We start from the raw sequence: 19982 nt of genomic DNA, 5'->3' as shown, positions 1-19982 counted from the left end.
TACTTCTCTGAGATGGGAACACAGAGCACTTAGTACCGTGCTTGGCACGGAGTAAGTGCTTAAAAATACCATTATTAAGTAGTTACAAATATCTAAAACTGCAATGAGTAACAACAGTTTGGAAGTCCACTCGACACACACAAAATGAAAACTTCAGATATACTGCTCCTCAATAGTCTCCATTATTCAGACCCCAGGTACCCTGGCTGGCCAGAAGCCCAGAGTTGCGTGTCCGTCGCCTATTTCCCGATGCTCATTGCTGTTTCATGAACACCTCACCCACCTCCAGAGATTGAGGATGAAAGTAAAATGTGGATTGGAACCAAAAAGACAGATCCCAAAGAGAAAAGAAGCGATACCAGTGGCTGGCCTTTTTTACCCTTTGAAATGCAGCATTTTAACGAATCCCTCCACTATCCAGGAGGCTAAATATTTGGTTCATGGCGTTTTAGGGTTCAGGGAACGAGAGCAGCAACGAATCCGCTTTTACAGAGGTTATTCAATTTGCTCTCTTTTGTAATTTTGATGAAAAATTCAAGAATGGAAATGAGGTTTACAGGAAGGTCCTTTACTTGAGCAAACGGAAAAGACGTAATTACGAGCCGCATTCCCAGTGTGGGCGCTAAGCGGATGACCGACGTTGCGGTCCTGGCTCTGGGCCGCCCATCAGGGGACTCGGTGAAATGGGATGTGAAAGTTGGGCCCAACGCTAGGAGAAAAGAATCAGCTTTTTACAATACGTCTCCTATACCTCGTTCAACTTTCAGTCTAGCGAGGATCTCCGTTTTGTCGGCTAAGTCCGATTTCAGGGCACTCTCCAGCTGGGCGATCTGCAGTTTCAGCTGCTGCTCCTTTAACTTCCACTGCTGCTCGTGGGTCACACCGAAGGCACTGCAATAAAACATGTGGCACGTGAGCAGTGACTGGAAATCGGCTTCAACAGAAAATAATAAAGAAAAAAAGCTTTTTGTGGCGCAGGGACCACTGTCATCATGTCTTAGGAATTAAGTAAACATGTGCTGGTCTGCTGCTGTTGAAACCAAGGCGCCTTTCGCAGGCTGTGGTTAAGGAACATGAAAGGGTCTGTGGGATGAGCAAGGGAACTGGCCTTAATTTAGAGCTCCAAAGTCGGAAAAGTTGGCAGGGTGAAGCATTTGTGGGACTAGTTGAGGAATTCAGATACATACTCCGGAGGAATCCACAACTTCAAACCTCAGGGACGGAAAGCGGACAAAACCGTTCTTTCCTGCATTCAGACGCTCTTAATTCAGAGAAAATCAACTCCCCACCTGATCTCTTTTAGGGTTTATGAAACAAGGAAGGCCTGAAGTAAGATTCCGACAAAAGAATATTGACCACAAAATGACAACAGTTCTTGTACTGCAAGACAGCATTTCTGACATGGATTAAGGAGCCCTTACAAAGTGGTCTTTGTCCTTAAAAGCAATAGGATGTGAAATGAGAGCTATTTTTCTTGTAACACATTACTGGGTTATGAACCAAAAACCTGTTTATGATAGCAACGCCATGCTCGATGTGGGCAGGGAATGTATCTGTTTATTGTTATACTCCTGATTAGACTGTGAGTCCGAGGTGGGACACGGACTTCATCTGACCTGATTATCACGTATCTACCCCAGCGCTTGACACGTAGTAAGTGTTTATTTTGAATAAGGGACAGATACCATCGCTGTGACCCCCAAACTGAAGTGGTCTGTTCAGGAAGGGGAGGGGAGGGGTCCGTTGGTCAGCAGCTCCTTGACTAGCTTTTTTTTTTCCCCTTTTTTTTTTAGTTACAGTATTTGTTAAGCACCAGGCACTGTAATAATTTTACTCTTGTAATTTAACTCTAGGACAAAAACCTGCAGTGACGTACTAAGTCTTCAGCGAGCTAGGAAAGTTGCAGCACACAAGGAGAAATGTTCAGTGTCAGCAATTCACCAAGGGTGATGATCCATTTACCCTCCAGTAAACTCAAGGTTACCACAAGACAGCTTTCCTAGATGAAATCCTACACGTAGCCTATCAATCAATCAATGGCCTACTCGGTTTCAATCTCAGCTGGATGCTGGTTGGATTGGTTAGTTTTACATCTTTGCTGATTAATCATAATTATGGTGGCGCTCAGCACTGGCCTAGGGAGAAGATAATCCGATTATACCATCTCAGCCCCCTATGGAGCTCACAATATATTTTGTTTGTAAATGCGCCCAGCTGAAGGGCACTTATCTGTAACCAACACATCTGATGACTATCGGGGCTGTGGACAACTCCCCTCTGGACTGCAAGCTCGTTGTGGGCAGGGAGCGTGTCCACCAACTCTTGCTGCGATGCCTTTTCACTTGTTTTGATGTCTGTCTTCCCCCCTTCTAGACTGTGAGCCCTTTGTGGGCAAGGATTGTCTCTATTTGTTGCTGAATTGTACTTTCCAAGCGCTTAGTACAGAGCTCTGCACACAATAAGTGCTCAATAAATACGATTGAATGAATGAATGTAATTTCCCTATCGCTTAGTACAGTGCTTTACGAACAGAAAGTGCTCAATAAATACGAATGAATGAATGAATGAATGAATGGGGGTAAAATTCAAGCATCTAAAAGTTCTTAATGCATTTTAGCAGTCTGTAGCAGGAGTAGAATGTATACAGTAAGCAAAAATTAAAGTCTACTATAACGGAGGATGTGTGCTCTTCAAAAAACGGTTAAGTGAGAGGTGTATGGAATGGCAAATGATATTAAGTGACTATTCTCCTGTTTAAAGATTACTTCAATGAAAAGCCATTACAGTATGATGCTCTGCACACAGTAAGCAGTTAACAGACACTGCTGACTGACTGTTGAACAATTGGTAAAAATAACCAGCATCTGTTTGAATAATATTAGCTCACTCTCACTCTGTTCTCTGTACTTATTTAGGGCTCAATAAATATAACACCAACCTACACCATTGTTCGATAAAAATGATGAACAGAAATCTGAGTTTTTATACTCTAAATGAGCCCTGGAAATGTTTTGGCACTGGAGTGATTTCAAATTCCATTCCAAATAGAATACTCAGCAAATTAGTATTCATTAGTTAGGTGCACTAAATTCTTACATAGGCCAAAAGCTTTGGCTATATGCATGACTTTTCCACCCATTCATAAATGTTTCCATCTCCCACATGCTGGTCCTCAAAAGTGCTCAAACCTGAAATATTTGTTTTGACAATCCAAACCAATTTGAATAATTACCTATTTTAAAAAATACTTATTGGATTTTGCTTTTTTTTTTTTTTACATTCCAGGATACGTCTTTATATTTCCTTATCTTCTAAGTAGATCACGCACTTGAAATGTTTGTGTGTCCGGGCTACTAACTAGACAGACAAATACCTACTAGCATTAGAAACATGTACCACAGGGAAAAAAAAAAAAAGGTTATTTAACATGATGAAATAGTCCCAACCATACATTATTTCAGATGCCAAAAATTAGAAACAGTAGTGCGGATAAAGCATTAGTACCAGCACAAAAATCACCAACAGCTAATCTGGCAGGAACATCAGAAGCTGTATGTGTTTAAATTAAGAACAATTTAGCAGCCGGCCTTTTCCAAACCCACAAAATACTAGTGTAAAGCAGTATAAGTCACTCTGAATTTAGTCCATCGCTATCTAGCCCCTTCAATTTAGGATTACAGCCCACTAGAGTTTCACGAGGAATTTCTGTAGAATTTACTGGGCTCTTCTATGCTTGGAGACATCTGGGTGACTCGAAATGGGGAACCACATCTGGCTCAACTGGCTTTGGAGGGCTCGGGTCCGTGATTAGATCTGCATAGGAAAACAGCCTGTGGAAACCTTTGATTTAGGAAAAGGTTTCCATATATTGCCTACAGTGACAACCGGGGTGGGGGCGGGGGGAGCAATCATAATTGCTCTTTGTACACACTCGGTTGTTACGGTGTGTGCTGAGGGGGTGATACATTATCAGATGCCTGCAACAAACCCACTGGCGCCAGTGGTCATTGGCATGTTCACTGCAGGAGTGGATGAGCACCAGGTTCAAGTTTGCATCGGCAGCGGAACAATATACCATCAGAACGGAGCCCAAAGAACCGGACCCATCACAATCGACCCATCGGTAGCATTGATTGAGCGCTTGCTACGTGCAGGGCACTGTACTAAGCGCTTGGGCGAGTACGATACTACAGAATTAGCACATGGGTTCCCTGCCCATAACGAGCTTACACTCTAGGGAGTGTAAGAGCCCTTCTCAGAAAGCGGCAGCATGGCCTAGAGGTAAGTGGCTTGAGAGTCAGAGGACATGGATTCTAATCCTCGCTCTGCCACCTGTCTGCTGTGCGACCTTGGGCAAGCCGCTTACCTTCTCTGTGCCTCCGTTCCCTCATCTGTACCTTGTATCTACCCCAGTGCTGAGAACAGTGTTTGGCACTTAGTGAGCACTTCATGAATACCATAATTATGATTATTGCTATTATTAGAGGGGTTATCAGTGACTCGCCTGTCTTCCGCAGAATAAATTCTATTTAATCCCAAATATCTTTAGGACATCTAAGGTGGGCTAAAAGAAAGGAAATGCATGAAAATAATTAATTAAATTAAAAATAAGAAGGAAGTAGACATGGGCCAAGCTCTTCAGTGCTTTTTTTCCCTCTCAGCCCCCAGGGCATGTCTTGCAGCAAAAATCCAGTCTTACCATTCCTCTAACTTCAAAAGCCCATCAATCTGATACTTTTGAAATCAGATGTATGTACCACGGTTTAAAAACAGTTTGGTTGGGGTGAATCGGTTTTTTTTTTTTTTTTAAACGACCAACAGCTTCTCTTTCAAAACCAAAGCAACAGATTGGCTTGAAGATTCAAGTTGAAGGCTCAACTTGTAAACTATGAACTTCAACTGGCTGGTGTTGACACGGCCCTAAAACTGAGGAAACCTCAAAAGAGGGGCACAATAGTCATTTTTCTCTTTCTCTATTAAAATGAATCCATCAGGAGCAACAAACTGATTTTGAAGTTTTCAAAGCATCAGTTAAAGTGGCTTCAGTCAGATATTGCTTTTTGGCTTCTCATCAAAAGTCTGCCACAATTGGACAATAAAGGCCACACACACACATTCCCAGATAGTTTGTTCTGGGTAATATGTTTTGTAATATATCATGGGTTAAGCAATAAAAAGGTTAAAACGTCATTTGGAAGGGGAAGAAAAAAAATGGGTATATGCGCCCATATTTTTCTCCTAAAACCAACCAACCTTTAAATACTAAATGTGTTTTACTCTCCAAATATTCCATCTGTCCTGAATAGGTCATGTTTTCTTTCGTTAGCACATATATTAAGACTAGCAAAGAACACCAACCACATATGGTATGTAATAAGACTTAGTTGTTGATGCTAATGACATCAAGTCTTAAAAACTGGAAGATGTTTCCTGATTTTAAAGCTTTCTTTAGCATATTTTTTTTCAAAGCTTTCAATGCATTTGCGAGAATTTTTCGTTATATGTGTACTATCCATGCCTTTAATACTTTTGGCTGTTTGATTTCAAACCTTTTTGAAACAACTCAGAAAGACTATTACCTCCAATGGACTTTACATAAATTTCATGCCTTAGCAGCATTACAAAGTCTATTCAAGGTTACAGGACATAATAAAAAGTATTATTAAACCATCTTAAAGTAGCAAGCTGCAAGACCAGTCACATCCTCAGATCATCTTCTATTGTAGGATTGGGCAAGAGAAATTCATTTATGAAAATCTTTCTACATAGAAGAAAAATACAAGTGAATGTGAATCAATTAATGCCTTAAATTACATTTAGTCTGAATAAAGTCCTTTGGCTATTGAAATCAATTTTGTTCATCAATATTACTCTACGGTCGCTTCTTCCTAGAAGGAAAATATTCCTGCCTTGGCTAGTTTTAGCCTGAGATGAACCTGAGAGCCAACATTTCCAACATTTCTGAAAGGGAGATTAATATTTTCTAAGCCCCAGCCGCCCATTTTCATGGGAAATTGAGTGGTTTCAGGGCGCTAGCTACCTAGATTTCAGGTAACAGCCAAAAGTATTAAAGGCATGGATAGTATACATATAACGAAAAATTCTCTCAAATGCATTGAAAGCTTTGAAAAAAAATATGCTAAAGAAAGCTTTAAAACCAGCAACCCCGAACCATTAGCAACCCCAAACAACAGGTGCCACTCCAATCGGAGAAGCAGCATGGCCTAGTGGATAGAGCACAGGTCTGGGAGACAGAAGGACCTGAGTTCTAATCCTGACTTTGCCACTTGCCTGCTGCGTAACCTTGGGCCAGTCACTTCACTTCTCTGGGTCTCAGTTACCTCATCTGTAAAATGGGGATTAAGACTGTGACAGGGACTGTGTCAGATAAGCTCACATCTACCCTAGCACTTAGAACAGTGCCTGGAATATAGCAAGTGCTTAGCAAATACCATAAAAAAAATCGGATTTCCAGGCAAATCTAGAGATTGATGAGGTTTCAATCTCATGGAAAAAACCAACTTTTCAGTTCATCTGAGTTGATCTGCGTTAAAATGAACCAGCATCAAATCCCCAAACTGTAGCACCACTGTCGGCTTAAAAAATACATTATATGGAATTCACCTGTATGTTAAATTTGTCTTCTGCAGATTTGGCTTTTAGAATAGCTCTATAGAAGATAGTGGTTCTAAAAGGGGTTTATAGGATCATGTTTTAGAGGATTCTACGTTTATGTTCACTAGCAGATTTTCACTTTTTCAAGAAACAAAACCAAGAACATCAACTTTATAAAATTAACATAACCAATTGATTAATAACATCTTTCCCTTTAAGGCAACAGTTAAAAATTTCTAGAATGTCTTTAATAATCCACATTCAGTGCAATCTCTCTGAGTACCAAAGGCTACCATTTTGGCAATGACATTTTCCTGGAAATTTTTTTTCTTGATTGCCACTTTTGAAAGTGCATTATTTTTTTTTTCCTGTAAAATCACCCTTCTCTGATATGCTGTAGGCATAGTCACATTTTTTCGGGTAGTACACTGAGAGATACAATGCAAGTACTTAAGTATAACACAAGATCACTGGCACAACAAAATACTCAAAAATTTAGATTCCTTTCTATATCCTGGGCGGGACACTGTGGATGCTGTGATCAATGGGAAAATGATTAGTTAGTGAATGTGATTAGCACTTTATAAGGGAGATTTGTGGCTGGGTCATCACAAGGGGAGAAACTATGGGCGGGACAACTAGTCCATTTATTTCTCCATACAATGAGAAAACCTCAGTTGAGGCTATTTCTGATAATTCAATTAAAATGCTCAGCTAAATTTACAGTTAAAAGAATCGAAAGAAAATAATTATGCACAAGTAATCAAGATTTACCTGCTGTAAAGTTTATCATAGTTTTCCTTCAAAAGTTCCCTCTCCTTCTCTAAGTCGTTAATTCTATCCTGCAGCTAGGACAATGAGAAAATCATACATTAGAAGTGTAAAATCAAAAGAAAACCAGGTAAGAGCAAACTCTAAAAGATGCATTTTTAAACATTTTTGCTGAATTCTTGAGCATTTCCAAGTTGAAAAAGACTCTACTGACTACTAATTGTGTGTTTCCATTTAATTCAATACTGACTTTGGCTGTTAGACATGAAATGCGCGTTTCTGTTTGTGTTTAGCAGTTACAGTGTAAACTCATGCAATGCTTTATGCCAAAACATTGTTAATCTCAGCACAGTATTAGAAACAGAATTTATTATCTCACGCCTGCTGGTGATCCCCACAACAACATTCACTGCACATGGTTTTTAAATTACTCCATAAAGAGATTCATGAATTGAAAAATGAAATGGTCTATTTTTGGTTCACATAAAGTGTTGCATTACAATTAACTGCCGCTGGCACCATTTCTCACTAGTTAGTCCGAGCCTGAAAATGGCAAGCAGATCGGACTCTGGGAATGGCAGACTACTTAGATTATGAACCCCATGTGGGATGGGGATTGTGTCCGATCCGATTATCTTGTATCTAGCCTGGTGTTTAGAAAGGCGCTTGAACCTCACCTCCTCTATTCTTCGCTCAGAAAATGTCATTAGCTGTAACTGTTTCTCAAGGCCGCAGCATTTTAATCTCTGCTCTTTAAGCTGGAGGTTGAGCTCATCTTCATTCGCCATTAAGGCATCGTGACTGGCCTTAAGATTCCTTTGATTCTGTAAAGGAGAGAAGAGAAGGCTTTACAAATTTCGCGAGATTTAGCTTTGATGAAAACATCACTGTGCTCCCAAATGAATCTACTCTTATATTCAATCTATTCTGATATTCTGTACTGTCAGCACACATTGCATGTTCACCCTCCTGTCAATAGGAGACACTCTTGACTTAATTTTGACGCTCTGAATCAATTGCAAGCTGGTGGAAATACAGACTGAGCTGGGAGGAAATTGTTTTCTCTTAAATTTAATACTCTCTTAGTTAAGTCTTGATGGAAATGACCATTAAATACATTAGCTATTCATTTTTCTTTTTTTTTTGCTGTTCTTATGGTACGGTTGTTTGACATGCGGTCTAAAAACACTATAGCAGTGAGGAAAATACATACTAACCACAGACAGGTCAGCTGCACACATTGGCCACCGTACCACTAAAAGTCTTGGAAGTTTAGTTCCCAGTTCTTTTGAATACAATTTAAAAGGAATTTTTTTCAACCCACTGAAATGGCTTAAAATGAATTCATCATCCTAGCTTTACATGAGTTTAGGGCTACCATTACGTCATGTTATTCCTTGATCTAAAAACAAAAACACTATAGCAGTGAGGAAAATACATACTAACCACAGACAGGTCAGCTGCACACATTGGCCACTATACCAATAAAAGTCTTGGAAGTTTAGTTCCCAGTTCTTTTGAATACAATTTAAAATGAATTTTTTTTCAACCCACTGAAATGGCTTCAAATGAATTCATCATCCTAGCTTTACATGAGTCTAGGCTACCATTATGTTATTCCTTGATCTAAAAACAAAATTTAATCAAAACTGAATACAACACCTTTATTGGCTGTGTCATGGGCAGAAATGTATATAGGAGAGGAAGCTTCAGAGGTCTCAGTTTCCAAAGAAAGCTCTCACCTCTGCCTCCCTCTGACAGTTGCAGGCTTCAGAGAATTGAATTTTTCATAGTAGAGTGTTGCTTGGCATTGGACAGAGTGCATTTATTTTGATTTTTTGTTACGAGATTTGAGGACATCTGAAAAATGTTTACTTTAGTCTCCTAAAGGAAGACAAAAGTAGGCGCGAGAAAGAGGTGGGGGCAGAAAATAGAGCTGGAAGCACAAGTGAAGTTCAATGAAAAGTCTTCATTTATATTTAAGTCTATTTATATGTCTCCCCTTCTAGACTGTATGCTCACTGTGGGCAGGGAACACATCTACCGACTCTGTTATGTTGTACTTTCCCGAATGCTTAGTACCCATTGACTGTCCAATAAATATGAATGACTGACTGTTCGATTGACTGACTAAAGAAACTTGGCAACGGGGCTTTGTTGACTACATTTAAGGGGGCTGGAAAAGACAGGAACTGTAAGTGCCAGAAGAAGAGTTCAAACTTCCACATGACTGAATTGTGGCCTTGTTCAGATTTCAGGGAAAGCATTTGCATCTAAAAGCTATTTCCTCCAGGACTTTGAGAAAAGATGATTTTTTGTGGAAAATCTAGAGTGCAGATGGAAACCTGTGAAGAACTTAAATCTCAGATCAGATTATGCCAAATACATACAGTTTCTGATTCACAGAACTAAAATCCCATCTCATAATTCTTATGGCCATCCAACACAAGCCTTATTCTTGAGGTTATAACACCCCCAGATTTCCTTGATAGGGTTATTACACTATGATTCACTCTGGACTTGGATATATATTTATTGATTTATCTTCCCTTCTGAAGCAAAACATTCCCCAAATCCCAAGAGATGGTAGAAAAAGGTACAGCTTGAATCTTTGAATCATAAATATTATTGCAACACTTCTTAGAAGGAATAATTTGGAGTCAAATTTAGAGGACTTCGCTCATATTTCAGCAAGTTTCTTAACTTATCACCTTTCCCCTCCGCAACTATGAATGAAGAGTGTAAACAAGCATGAAACAAAGCATCCTTTGAAAGAAATTAAAAACAACGGGGCAAAATTTTCCCAATTGTTAGTACAATTCAGCGGTGTATAGACTTCATGTTGGTCCATTTTTGAATTACTAAACTCAAACCTCATGATTTGTACTTCCAATACAATGAAAAAAAAATCCTCTGTATTAAAAATGTTAAATAATTCCGTATGTGAGTCAGAAACAATTCCGTTCAGCCTACAAACTTAGATATTGCTCCATAACGATGCCTTTAAGCTGATTCTTAAAGAAGTGCAGTCAGTTGGCCTTTGAGTCCAAACAATAAATACAACAAGGCAGTGAATGAACACAAACTCAAGTCATATAAAGGTAAAATTTCTTAGCAATAATCATTTTGTGTTTGTATCCTGTTGAGACTTCTCTTACAAAGTAATAAAATAAGCCTAATAACAAGGAAATCACTGGTGATTCTAAGCCCTGTCATATAGAAATAGAACACTTCTGAATGGTTGCTATAGTACCTCTTGCAGTTGGATAAATTTTCCTTCCATTACTGAAAGAGCATTGCTTTTCTCCACCAGTTGCTTGTGAAGCTTGATCATTTCCACATTGTCCCGGATGTTTGACCTTCAAAATCGTGTTTAAAAAAAGATAAGAAATTTGAGGTAATACAGCAGTAAAACCGTTTTCCTTTCGGTTTTCCCTCAAAAGTTTAAACTCTGGCAAATTAGTTTATCGTGGCTTCTTATTTTCATGCTACACTTATAGGAGGTTTAATACTTAAACCAGGCTACTGATTATTCTTGAAATTTGCATTACCGATTTTAATTACACAGTTTGCTGGAAGATTGTAATCTTTCACAAGGAAATGTTTGTTCATAGCAAGAACTGACTGATACGCATTGATGAGGACTACGATACTTCCCGATTTGCCCGATGAATTTGTTTGGCAGCCTAATTTAATCATCTTTTCCCCACCATCCCCAAGGTGGATGGTGTCATAAAATTACCATTCATCTGCATCTCCTTTGGAGTTAAATCCTTTCTAAATATTTCTTCCCCTCTCTCCCTCCCCTGCAAAAAAAAGTGAGCTTGCATTTTACAGTGATAGTGCCCCAGGACTGGCACTTAAATAAGTTACAGCTGTTCCTTTAACCGTAAAAAATCATAATGCTTCTCCAGGCAATATGGAAACCCTATCTGCTGCAGTCCTAGGACTATTCTCCCTCCTGAGATTAAAGCAAATTCGGTGTTTAGCAGAAATATCTTGTTCTAGGTAATCATAAACTTAAATGAATACCTGTTTTCAAGGAAAGGGCACCTAATTGAATTTGTTTTGCATTTAAAAGTATCTAGAAGAAAATGTATGATTGGGTCCTGGGCTGCTTCCATGACAAAAGCTATATACAGGTATACATTAGACGATTATTTCAATATTTGAAATGTATAATTTATCTTCCAAAAATTTATCTAGTGTACACACATTGGAAAAATTGTCACAATGCCATACTGGAATGAGAAACTAGACTACAAAGCGTACACATCTGTAAACCAGCTGAGGACTTGAAATACTTCATTTTACTCTTTGATATTTGAAAATCCATTGTGTTTTGGCTTTTCCCAGTTAGTTGTCCTAACACAGAAGACAAACAAGCTCATGAACCTGGGCTCTCGCCCACTGTATAACCTTAACACAATGTTAAAATAATTATGTGTCTAAAACTTGATATCTACTCATAACAAGCATATTCAGCAGCACAAGCTGTGGTCACTAGTTTCAATGCAATTCAATTCAATCGTATTTATTGAGCGCTGTGTGCAGAGCACTGGATTAAGAGGTTGGGAGTGTGCAATATAACAACAGACACATTTCCTGCCCACCACGAGCTTACAGTCTAGAGAGAGCTTACAGTCTAGAAAGCTAATAGGGCGGTTTTGTTGATTTTTTCTATACCTCAAATTTCCTCACTAATTCTAGTACAGAACATTACAATATTTATTCCAAAGGAAAACAAAATAAGTCAGTCAAAATCAGTCACTCCCTTAACACTAATCACCCCTGAATAAACTGACCATTATTGAGAAGACTAATGGTTTTTATTTACCAAAACAACTCATTTGGGGAGGATGATTGTTACAAGTGATTCATTTTCTACGAATGCTTCTTCAAATGTTGGAAATTCATACAACTTCTAATTATTGAAAATACTGGTAAATGGCTAGCGTGATCACATTTTTTCAATCACTATTTCACACTACAATCAATCAATCAATCAATCGTATTTATTGAGCGCTTACTATGTGCAGAGCACTGTACTAAGCGCTTGGGAAGTACAAATTGGCAACATATAGAGACAGTCCCTACCCACAGTGGGCTCACAGTCTAAAAGGGGGAGACAGAGAACAAAACCAAACATACTAACAAAATAAAATAAATAGGACAGATATGTACAAGTAAAATAAATAAATAAATACTGCATTTAAGTATTTTCATAGTTCTCTATGAAGCTCTCATCCAAAAAGTTCCCAATATTGAAAGGAAAAGTGTTTCCACACCTTTAAATGAAATAAGAATTTCTTTGTTTGCACATAAGTCCACTGGTAAGTACGAAACAACATTTTAGGAAAACTCAAAATGCTATTACCTAGGGAGGAAAACACAATAAAATGCTTATTTTTCATTAGATTATATGAGCGCTGGTCTCGTTCAATCTTCACAGGTGATTACTGATTCGATATTTTTCTATTTACAGTATCGGTTAATAAGTACACTTGGTAAAGTCTAGAAAACAGCTATTTAATTAAGATTCTATAACTTTAGGACAAAGGCATTTTAAAGGAGCATCTACAGTGCTTGCCTATTTTGGACATGTCATTTTTAAGCCCCGTTTTAAATGATTTTTCAAAATTCTTAGGTTCAAGAGCTCCAGAATGCAGTTTTTAAATCATCCCTTTTGTACAAAACAAACCTAAGCTTCGATGTTTTAGCTTTTCTAGATTTATTTTATCTGCGTTTAAATTTGTTTCAGTGATTTCGGAAAGACAAAATTCTGAAAGTCTTAAAAGGGATAGGCACGTATTGAATGCTAAAGGATTCACCGCATTAAAAAAGGGAGTTTTTATATCAAATTTGGGTAGGGCCAGAGGCCGGGTAAATTTGGCGGATTACGTGTCACAACTTCCTAAGGCTTTTACTGAGTTTCTTAGGGAGGGAGTCAGTGATACTATTTTTGCAGGGTGAGAGTGCCAATTTGCTCCTTGCGAGAGGAATAAAAGATCACTACTGTACAGTTCTGAACTTTCTAGGAGACTTGCAAAATCCTGTCAGAGATCTGCAAAGATAATCCCCCCATCCTCCCCCAATATCCTACTCAAAAGTCTCTTTATCTGGCCCAATCCACAATTTTTGCTCCTGATACCGACGGCTCTTTGCGGGTCAGGCCAGAGGCTTCATCCAATGCCCACACACTTTTCAAGTCTCAGTCCTTATCTCTCCACTTCTCAAAAACCTCCAGTGGTTCCCCATCCTCCTCTGTGTCAAAGAGAAACTCCTTATCATCGGTGTTAAGGCCCTCGATCAGTTCTCCCCACTTTACCTCATCTTGTCGATTTCCTACTATAATCATCATCAGTCGTATTTACTGAGCGCTTACTATGTGCAGAGCACTGTACTAAGCGCTTGGGAGGTACAAATTGGCAACATATAGAGACAGTCCCTACCCAACAGTGGGCTCACAGTCTAAAAGGGGGAGACAGAGAACAAAACCAAACATACTGACAAAATAAAATAAATAGAATAGATATGTACAAATAAATAATCCACACACTTTGCTCCTCTATTGCCAACCTACTCTGGCCCTCCATCTTAGTTAACCTGCCGCTGACCCCTCGCCCACGTCCTCCCTTGGGCCTGGAATTCCCTTCCTTTCTACATCCAACAGTCCACCCCTCTTCCCACCTTCAAAACCCTCCTGAAACCAAATCCAGCAAGAAGCCTTCCCCGAATAACCCCTCATTCATTCATTCACTCATCATCATCATCATCAATCGTATTTATCGAGCGCTCACTATGTGCAGAGCACTGTACTAAGCGCTTGGGAAGTACAAATTGGCAACATATAGAGACAGTCCCTACCCAACAGTGGGGCTCACAGTCTAAAAGGGGGGAGACAGAGAACAAAACCAAACATGCTAACAAAATAAAATAAATAGAATAGATATGTACAAGTAAAATAAATAAATAAGTAAATAAATAAATAAATAAAGTAATAAAAAATAAACAAATAGAGCATTAAATAAATAAATAAATAGAGCAATAAATAAATAAATAGATAAATAAATATGTACAAGCAAAATGAATGAATGAATGAATGAATGAATAAATAAATAAATGGAGTAATAAATAAATAGAGTAATAAATAAATAGAGTAATAAATAAATAGAGTAATAAATAAATAGAGTAATAAATAGATAGATAAATAGAGTAATATTCACTCATATATGTTGAGCGCTTACTGCGTGCAGAGCACTGTACTAAGCGCTTGGGAAAGTAAACACAGCAATAAAGAGAGATAATCCCTGCCCACAAGGACTGTCATTTATCCTACACTCTCTCCGCTTTGTGTGACCAATGCACCTGGTTGTGTACCCATTTAAACACTCTGATACCCCACCCCACGGCATTTATATATATATATCCTTTATTCTACCATCTCCCCTATCTGTAATTTACTAAAAAAATTAACTTTACCTAGAAAGTCAGTCTCCCCCGCCATAGACGGCAAGCTTCTTGTGGGCAGGAAGCACATCTACCAGCTCTGTTATACTGAACTTTCCCAAGTGTTTAATCTACTTGTTCCGCACACAGTAAGTGCTTAGTAGACAGCATTGATAGACCGACTGATTGTTACCATGGTAGGAGCAGAGAGGACACTACCCTGCCTATCCTGTTTTTGTCCCTTTAGGCAAGGGCCATCCTCCTCATCTTACCTCCTTCCCTTCCCCACAGCACCTGTATATATGTATATATGTTTGTACATATTTATTACTCTATTTATTTATTTAGTTTACTTGTACATATCTATTCTATTTATTTTATTTTGTTAGTATGTTTGGTTTTGTTCTCTGTCTCCCCCTTTTACCCTGTTGGGTAGGGACAGTCTCTATATGTTGCCAACTTGTACTTCCCAAGCGCTTAGTACAGTGCTCTGCACACAGTAAGCGCTCAATAAATACGATTGATTGATTGAGTGATATAGGTTGCTCGAATCTGGAGGGAGATGGGTGAGATCAAAGCCCTACGGCACTGCCATCCTTCCCGTCTCACAAGCTCGCAACCTTGGTGTCATCCTCGACTCTGCTCTCTCGTTCACCCCCACTTCCAATCCGTCACCAAAACCTGCCGGTGTGCCCCCCCCCACAGCACCTATATATGTATATATGTTTGTACATATTTATTACTCTATTTATTTATTTTACTTGTGCATATTTATTCTATTTATTTTATTTTGTTAATATGTTTTGTTTTGTTGTCTGTCTCCCCCTTCTAGATTGTGAACCCGCTGTTGGGTAGGGACCGTCTCTATATGTTGCCAACTTGTACTTCCCAAGCGCTTAATACAGTGCTCTGCACACAGTAAGCGCTCAATAAATACGATTGAATGAATGAATACCGAAGGCTCACCTCCTCCAGGAGGCCTTCTCAGACTAAGCCTCCCCACTTTTCCTCGGCTCCTCCTCCCCTCCCCACTGCCTAACTCACTCCCTTTGCTCTATCCCCCTCCCCACAACAGCACTTGTGTATATAGATACATATTTGCAGCGTGGCTCAGTGGAAAGAGCATGGGCTTTGGAGTCAGAGGTCATGGGTTGGAATCCCGGCCCCACCACGTCTGCTGTGTGACCTTGGGCAAGTCACTTAACTTCTCTGAGCCTCAGTTACCTCATCTGTAAAATGGGGATTAAGACTGTGAGCCCCATGTGGAACAACCTGATCACCTTGTATCCCCCCAGGACTTAGAACAGTGCTGTGCACATAGTAAGCTCTTAACAAATGCCATTATTATTATATTTATAATTCTATTTATTTATATCAATGTGTATATACCTATAATTTATAATATAATTTATTATTCTATTTATATTAATGAAGTGCATATAGCTATAATTCTATTTATTTATATTGATGCTACTGCCTGTTTACTTGTTTTGATGCCTGCCTCCCCCCTTCTAGACTGGGAGCCCTTTGTGGGCAGGGACTGTCTCGATCTCTTACTGAATTGTACTTTCCAAGTGCTTAGTACAGTGCTCTGCACACAGTAAGCACTCAATAACTATGATTGAATGAATGATTGAATGAATAAAAGAGACAGGAGGGGGATGGCCTCAGAATCACTGTAGACTGTAAGCTCATTGTGGGCAGGGACTGTGTCTGTTATATTGTTAAACTGTACTCTCCCTAGCACTTAGTACAATGCTCTGCACACAGTAAGTGCTCAATAAATACAATCCACTGACTGACCGCTAGCCGACACCTATCATAGGTAACTGTCAGTAAGAGCTGATCCTCATTTAATCCATCAATCAATCAGTGGTATTTATTGAGCGCTTACTATGTGCAGAGCACTGAACTGAGCACTTGGGAGAGTGCGATACAATAGAATTAGCATTTAGATGGTCATCCTACACAGGACCAGCTGACCGTACCCACACTCAAATCCGCATCCTCACCCCAACTGTGCCTCTCCCAACTTTGCTGTGAGCACCCGTGGGTCGACGACTCGGTGGGGAGGCAGGTCTGTAAATCCTGTACAAAGACTTGATGAACTGTGGTGCCAAAAAAGGACTACTATTTCTTGACTATTTTAGGAAATCCTTTTCGCATTTTCGAAAAACAGAAAATGTGAGAAAAGGGACCAGTCATATGATACTCTAGTCAACCGTATTATAGTTAACCTACACGATGATTGGACTTTTGAAAAAGTGTGTTACATCGGTTTTTATAACTCCCAAACGAGATACGCCTTTATCAGAACCAGTCTGGTTAAAATGTTCTGTGAAAGGCTTTTATGGAAATCAATACCGTAACTTGTGTTCCGCTCCAAAATAGAAAAGTGATCGGACTATGCCAGTTCCAATTGTTTTTGGCTGCCAATATTGGCTATACTTCTTCCTCTCCCACCCCATGCCCCCACAACCCCTTAAGACAACCAAATATCTCCAGGCTTCTGGGCACCGGCCTTATTTTCTCCTTCCTATTCTTTGAAGGGAAATAAAAGGATGTGGGAAATACACATGGAGATTTCGCTGTCAGAGCTCTAATACTATATCTGAGTATCCAAACCCTTGGTCTTTTCTGCCCCTTTCCTCCTTTAAACAGCTGGACCCGTTGTTGGGTAGGGACCGTCTCTATATGTTGCCGACTTGTACTTCCCAAGCGCTCAGTACAGTGCTCTGCACACAGTAAGCGCTCAATAAATACGATTGAATGAATGAAATTTGGAGGCCATGCCCCTGCTCACTTCTACTCCCTGGTCAAGTGTGTGAGAGTGTGGAAGGGTTCCCTGCTATTCTGGATTACCCACGTGATGGGATTGCTTCAATAGCCAGAATAATAGAAAGCTGTTTTTCCATTGAAAACAGGTAGAGACCTTATCTATTTTGAAAAAAAAAAACAAAAACAAAACAAAAACACTTGCTCAGTTCCAGCAAGGATATGGGAAAACTCAAGAGTCATTAAATTACTTGAAAGATTAGAGGTTTGCAAAAGATAGTGCTGTTTTCTCACCAAGGAGGCAACAGAGAAGATTTGGAACTACGGATCAAGCATCTGAAACCATGAAAATATTATTTTCACCCATCTCTAAATGAAAAACAAGCACACTGAATTAAATTGGATTTGATATCAAAAAAGTTCATGCAGCCTTACAATGTTTGTGCCAATTTACTCTCTGACATAATTTGAAACAGTCGATTTCTAAACCTCTGAAGAAATTCCTACGGAAACCTTGAGAAATGCTTAACTACAGCTCTGCTACTGGGTGTCACGCTAATCAAGCAATCTGAAGCTTCAGACATATTAGTACACGAACTATTTAAATTTGGGACAAGGTTGTCCGGGGGCTTGGAGACCTATTTTGGTCTCTTACTGCCTTATGCCAACCACCTCTGTAACTTCCATTCCTCTTTCTCCAGAAGAGTATAAAGAGTGTGAAGAAAGATTGTGACTTTTAACCATTTTCGAATGTCGGGAAGGCCTTAATTTCCTGGACCATGAGAATGGGGAGGAGAGGGTTGGCATCCTAGATTCCCACGTGAGTTCTTGAAGGGGCCAATTATTTGTTACGCTTGTTTTAACTGTTCAAATTGGAATTACAATGCTTTAGTCTAGGATCGTCCCCATTTTAGATTGTGAACTCTGAAGGATGAGGACTGGATCCAAGTAGCTTTGCACACAATAAACTCCAAATACCACTGATTGATTACCTGAATTACGAATGTGTTATGAAACAGGTCAGCTTTTATTTTTGATTTTATTCAAATGAGCAAGTTACTCCAATGTCACCAAGCAGGAGAAATGGATGGAGAAAGGACATTCAAACAAGAGGAGTAAAGTTGTCATGGAGACTGATAAGAATGCCACTTAATTTCTCAACTGTTGAGACCGCTGTTAAAAATTTAGTCAGGTAGGACAGGAAGGACGCCAATAGACTGCAACAGGGCCAACAGATGAAACCACCATGATGCAGGCAGTTGGTTGTTTACAGTGGAGTAAAGAGTAAAAAAAGATGAAAACAGAGGAGTGGAAATACACACTTTAAGACAAGCACGGCCTAGTGGCAAGAGCACAGGCTTGAGAGTCAGAGGCCACGGGTTCTAATCCCGGCTCCGCACTTGTCTGATGTGTGACCTTGGTCAAGTCACTTCACTTCTCTGTGCCTCAGTTACCTCATCTGTAGAATGCGGGTTAAGACTGTGAGTACCACGTGGGACAACCTGATTACCTTGTATCTACCCCAGTGCTTAGCACGGTGCGTGGCATATAGTAAGCGCTTAACAATCAATCGATCAATCAATCGTATTTATTGAGCGCTTACTGTGTGCAGAGCACTGTACTAAGCGCTTGGGAAGTACAAGCTGGCAACATATAGAAACAGCCCCTACCCAACAGTGGGCTCACAGTCTAGAAGGGAGAGACAGAGAACAAAACCAAACATACTAACAAAATAAAAACTACCGTCATCATCAAATAAAGGCAAATTATTGGTGAGTGATGATGAAATCCAGACACCTCGGGAAAGTAGCTTGTGATGAGAAGGCAGTGTGGCTCAGTGGAAAGTAATTGGGCCAAGGAGTCAAAAGATTGGGGTTCTGGGCCCAGTCCTACCATCTGCCTGCTGTGGGACTTTGGGTAAGTGATTTATCTTCTCTGTGCCTCAGTTCTCTCATCCGTAAAACAGGGATATTACACCTGCTCTCCCTCTGACTGTGAATCCCATGTGGAACAGGGATTGGTAGACTCAGATGACCTTGTATTTACCCCAAGTGCTCTGTACAGTGGTCGGCCCACAGTAAGCAATTGTTAAATACCACTGATGATTCATTCTCTCTATCCGCACCGAATTACCGGTTCCACAAGGAACTAACTCTAAGGGGAAACTTATGGTCAGAGTGAACTTGAAACAGCTTCAATTCAGTTCCCTGTGTAATGCTAATAAACTGCTGTTGCAGTGACTGAAAAACACATTATCCCCGTGCGAGAGGCAGCAAGTGAGAACACAGCCAGTTTGAAATGTCAACTCCAAAAAAAAAGAGAAAAATTGTGGTTACTTGTCCCTGAATAATGTGATAGCCAAATTGTTATAC

At 39.6% G+C, this 19982-nt stretch overlaps 1 protein-coding gene across 4 annotated transcripts in view; it reads right to left on the bottom strand.

Moving 5' to 3' along the window:
* The window catches only part of RPGRIP1L (RPGRIP1 like), a 128608-nt gene that overhangs the window by 81118 nt on the left and 27508 nt on the right, over positions 1–19982 (bottom strand). For all 4 annotated transcript variants that reach the window (XR_005452893.1, XR_005452895.1, XM_038753709.1 and 1 more), the window contains exons 7-10: positions 10640–10745; positions 8064–8210; positions 7390–7463; positions 752–891 (exon numbers count right to left, since the gene is read on the bottom strand). Coding sequence is in view for 2 of the 4 variants with exons in the window: in XM_038753709.1 (XP_038609637.1) it covers positions 752–891; positions 7390–7463; positions 8064–8210; positions 10640–10745 (467 nt within the window). In the remaining 2 variants the exon portion in view is untranslated. The remainder of the gene's footprint in view (positions 1–751; positions 892–7389; positions 7464–8063; positions 8211–10639; positions 10746–19982) is intronic.

The sequence above is a fragment of the Tachyglossus aculeatus genome, chromosome 11 (assembly GCF_015852505.1).
Source record: "Tachyglossus aculeatus isolate mTacAcu1 chromosome 11, mTacAcu1.pri, whole genome shotgun sequence".
NCBI classification, from domain to species: domain Eukaryota; kingdom Metazoa; phylum Chordata; class Mammalia; order Monotremata; family Tachyglossidae; genus Tachyglossus; species Tachyglossus aculeatus.
The sequence above is the reverse complement of the archived record's forward strand: the minus strand, read 5'-3'. Positions and strand labels throughout refer to the sequence as shown.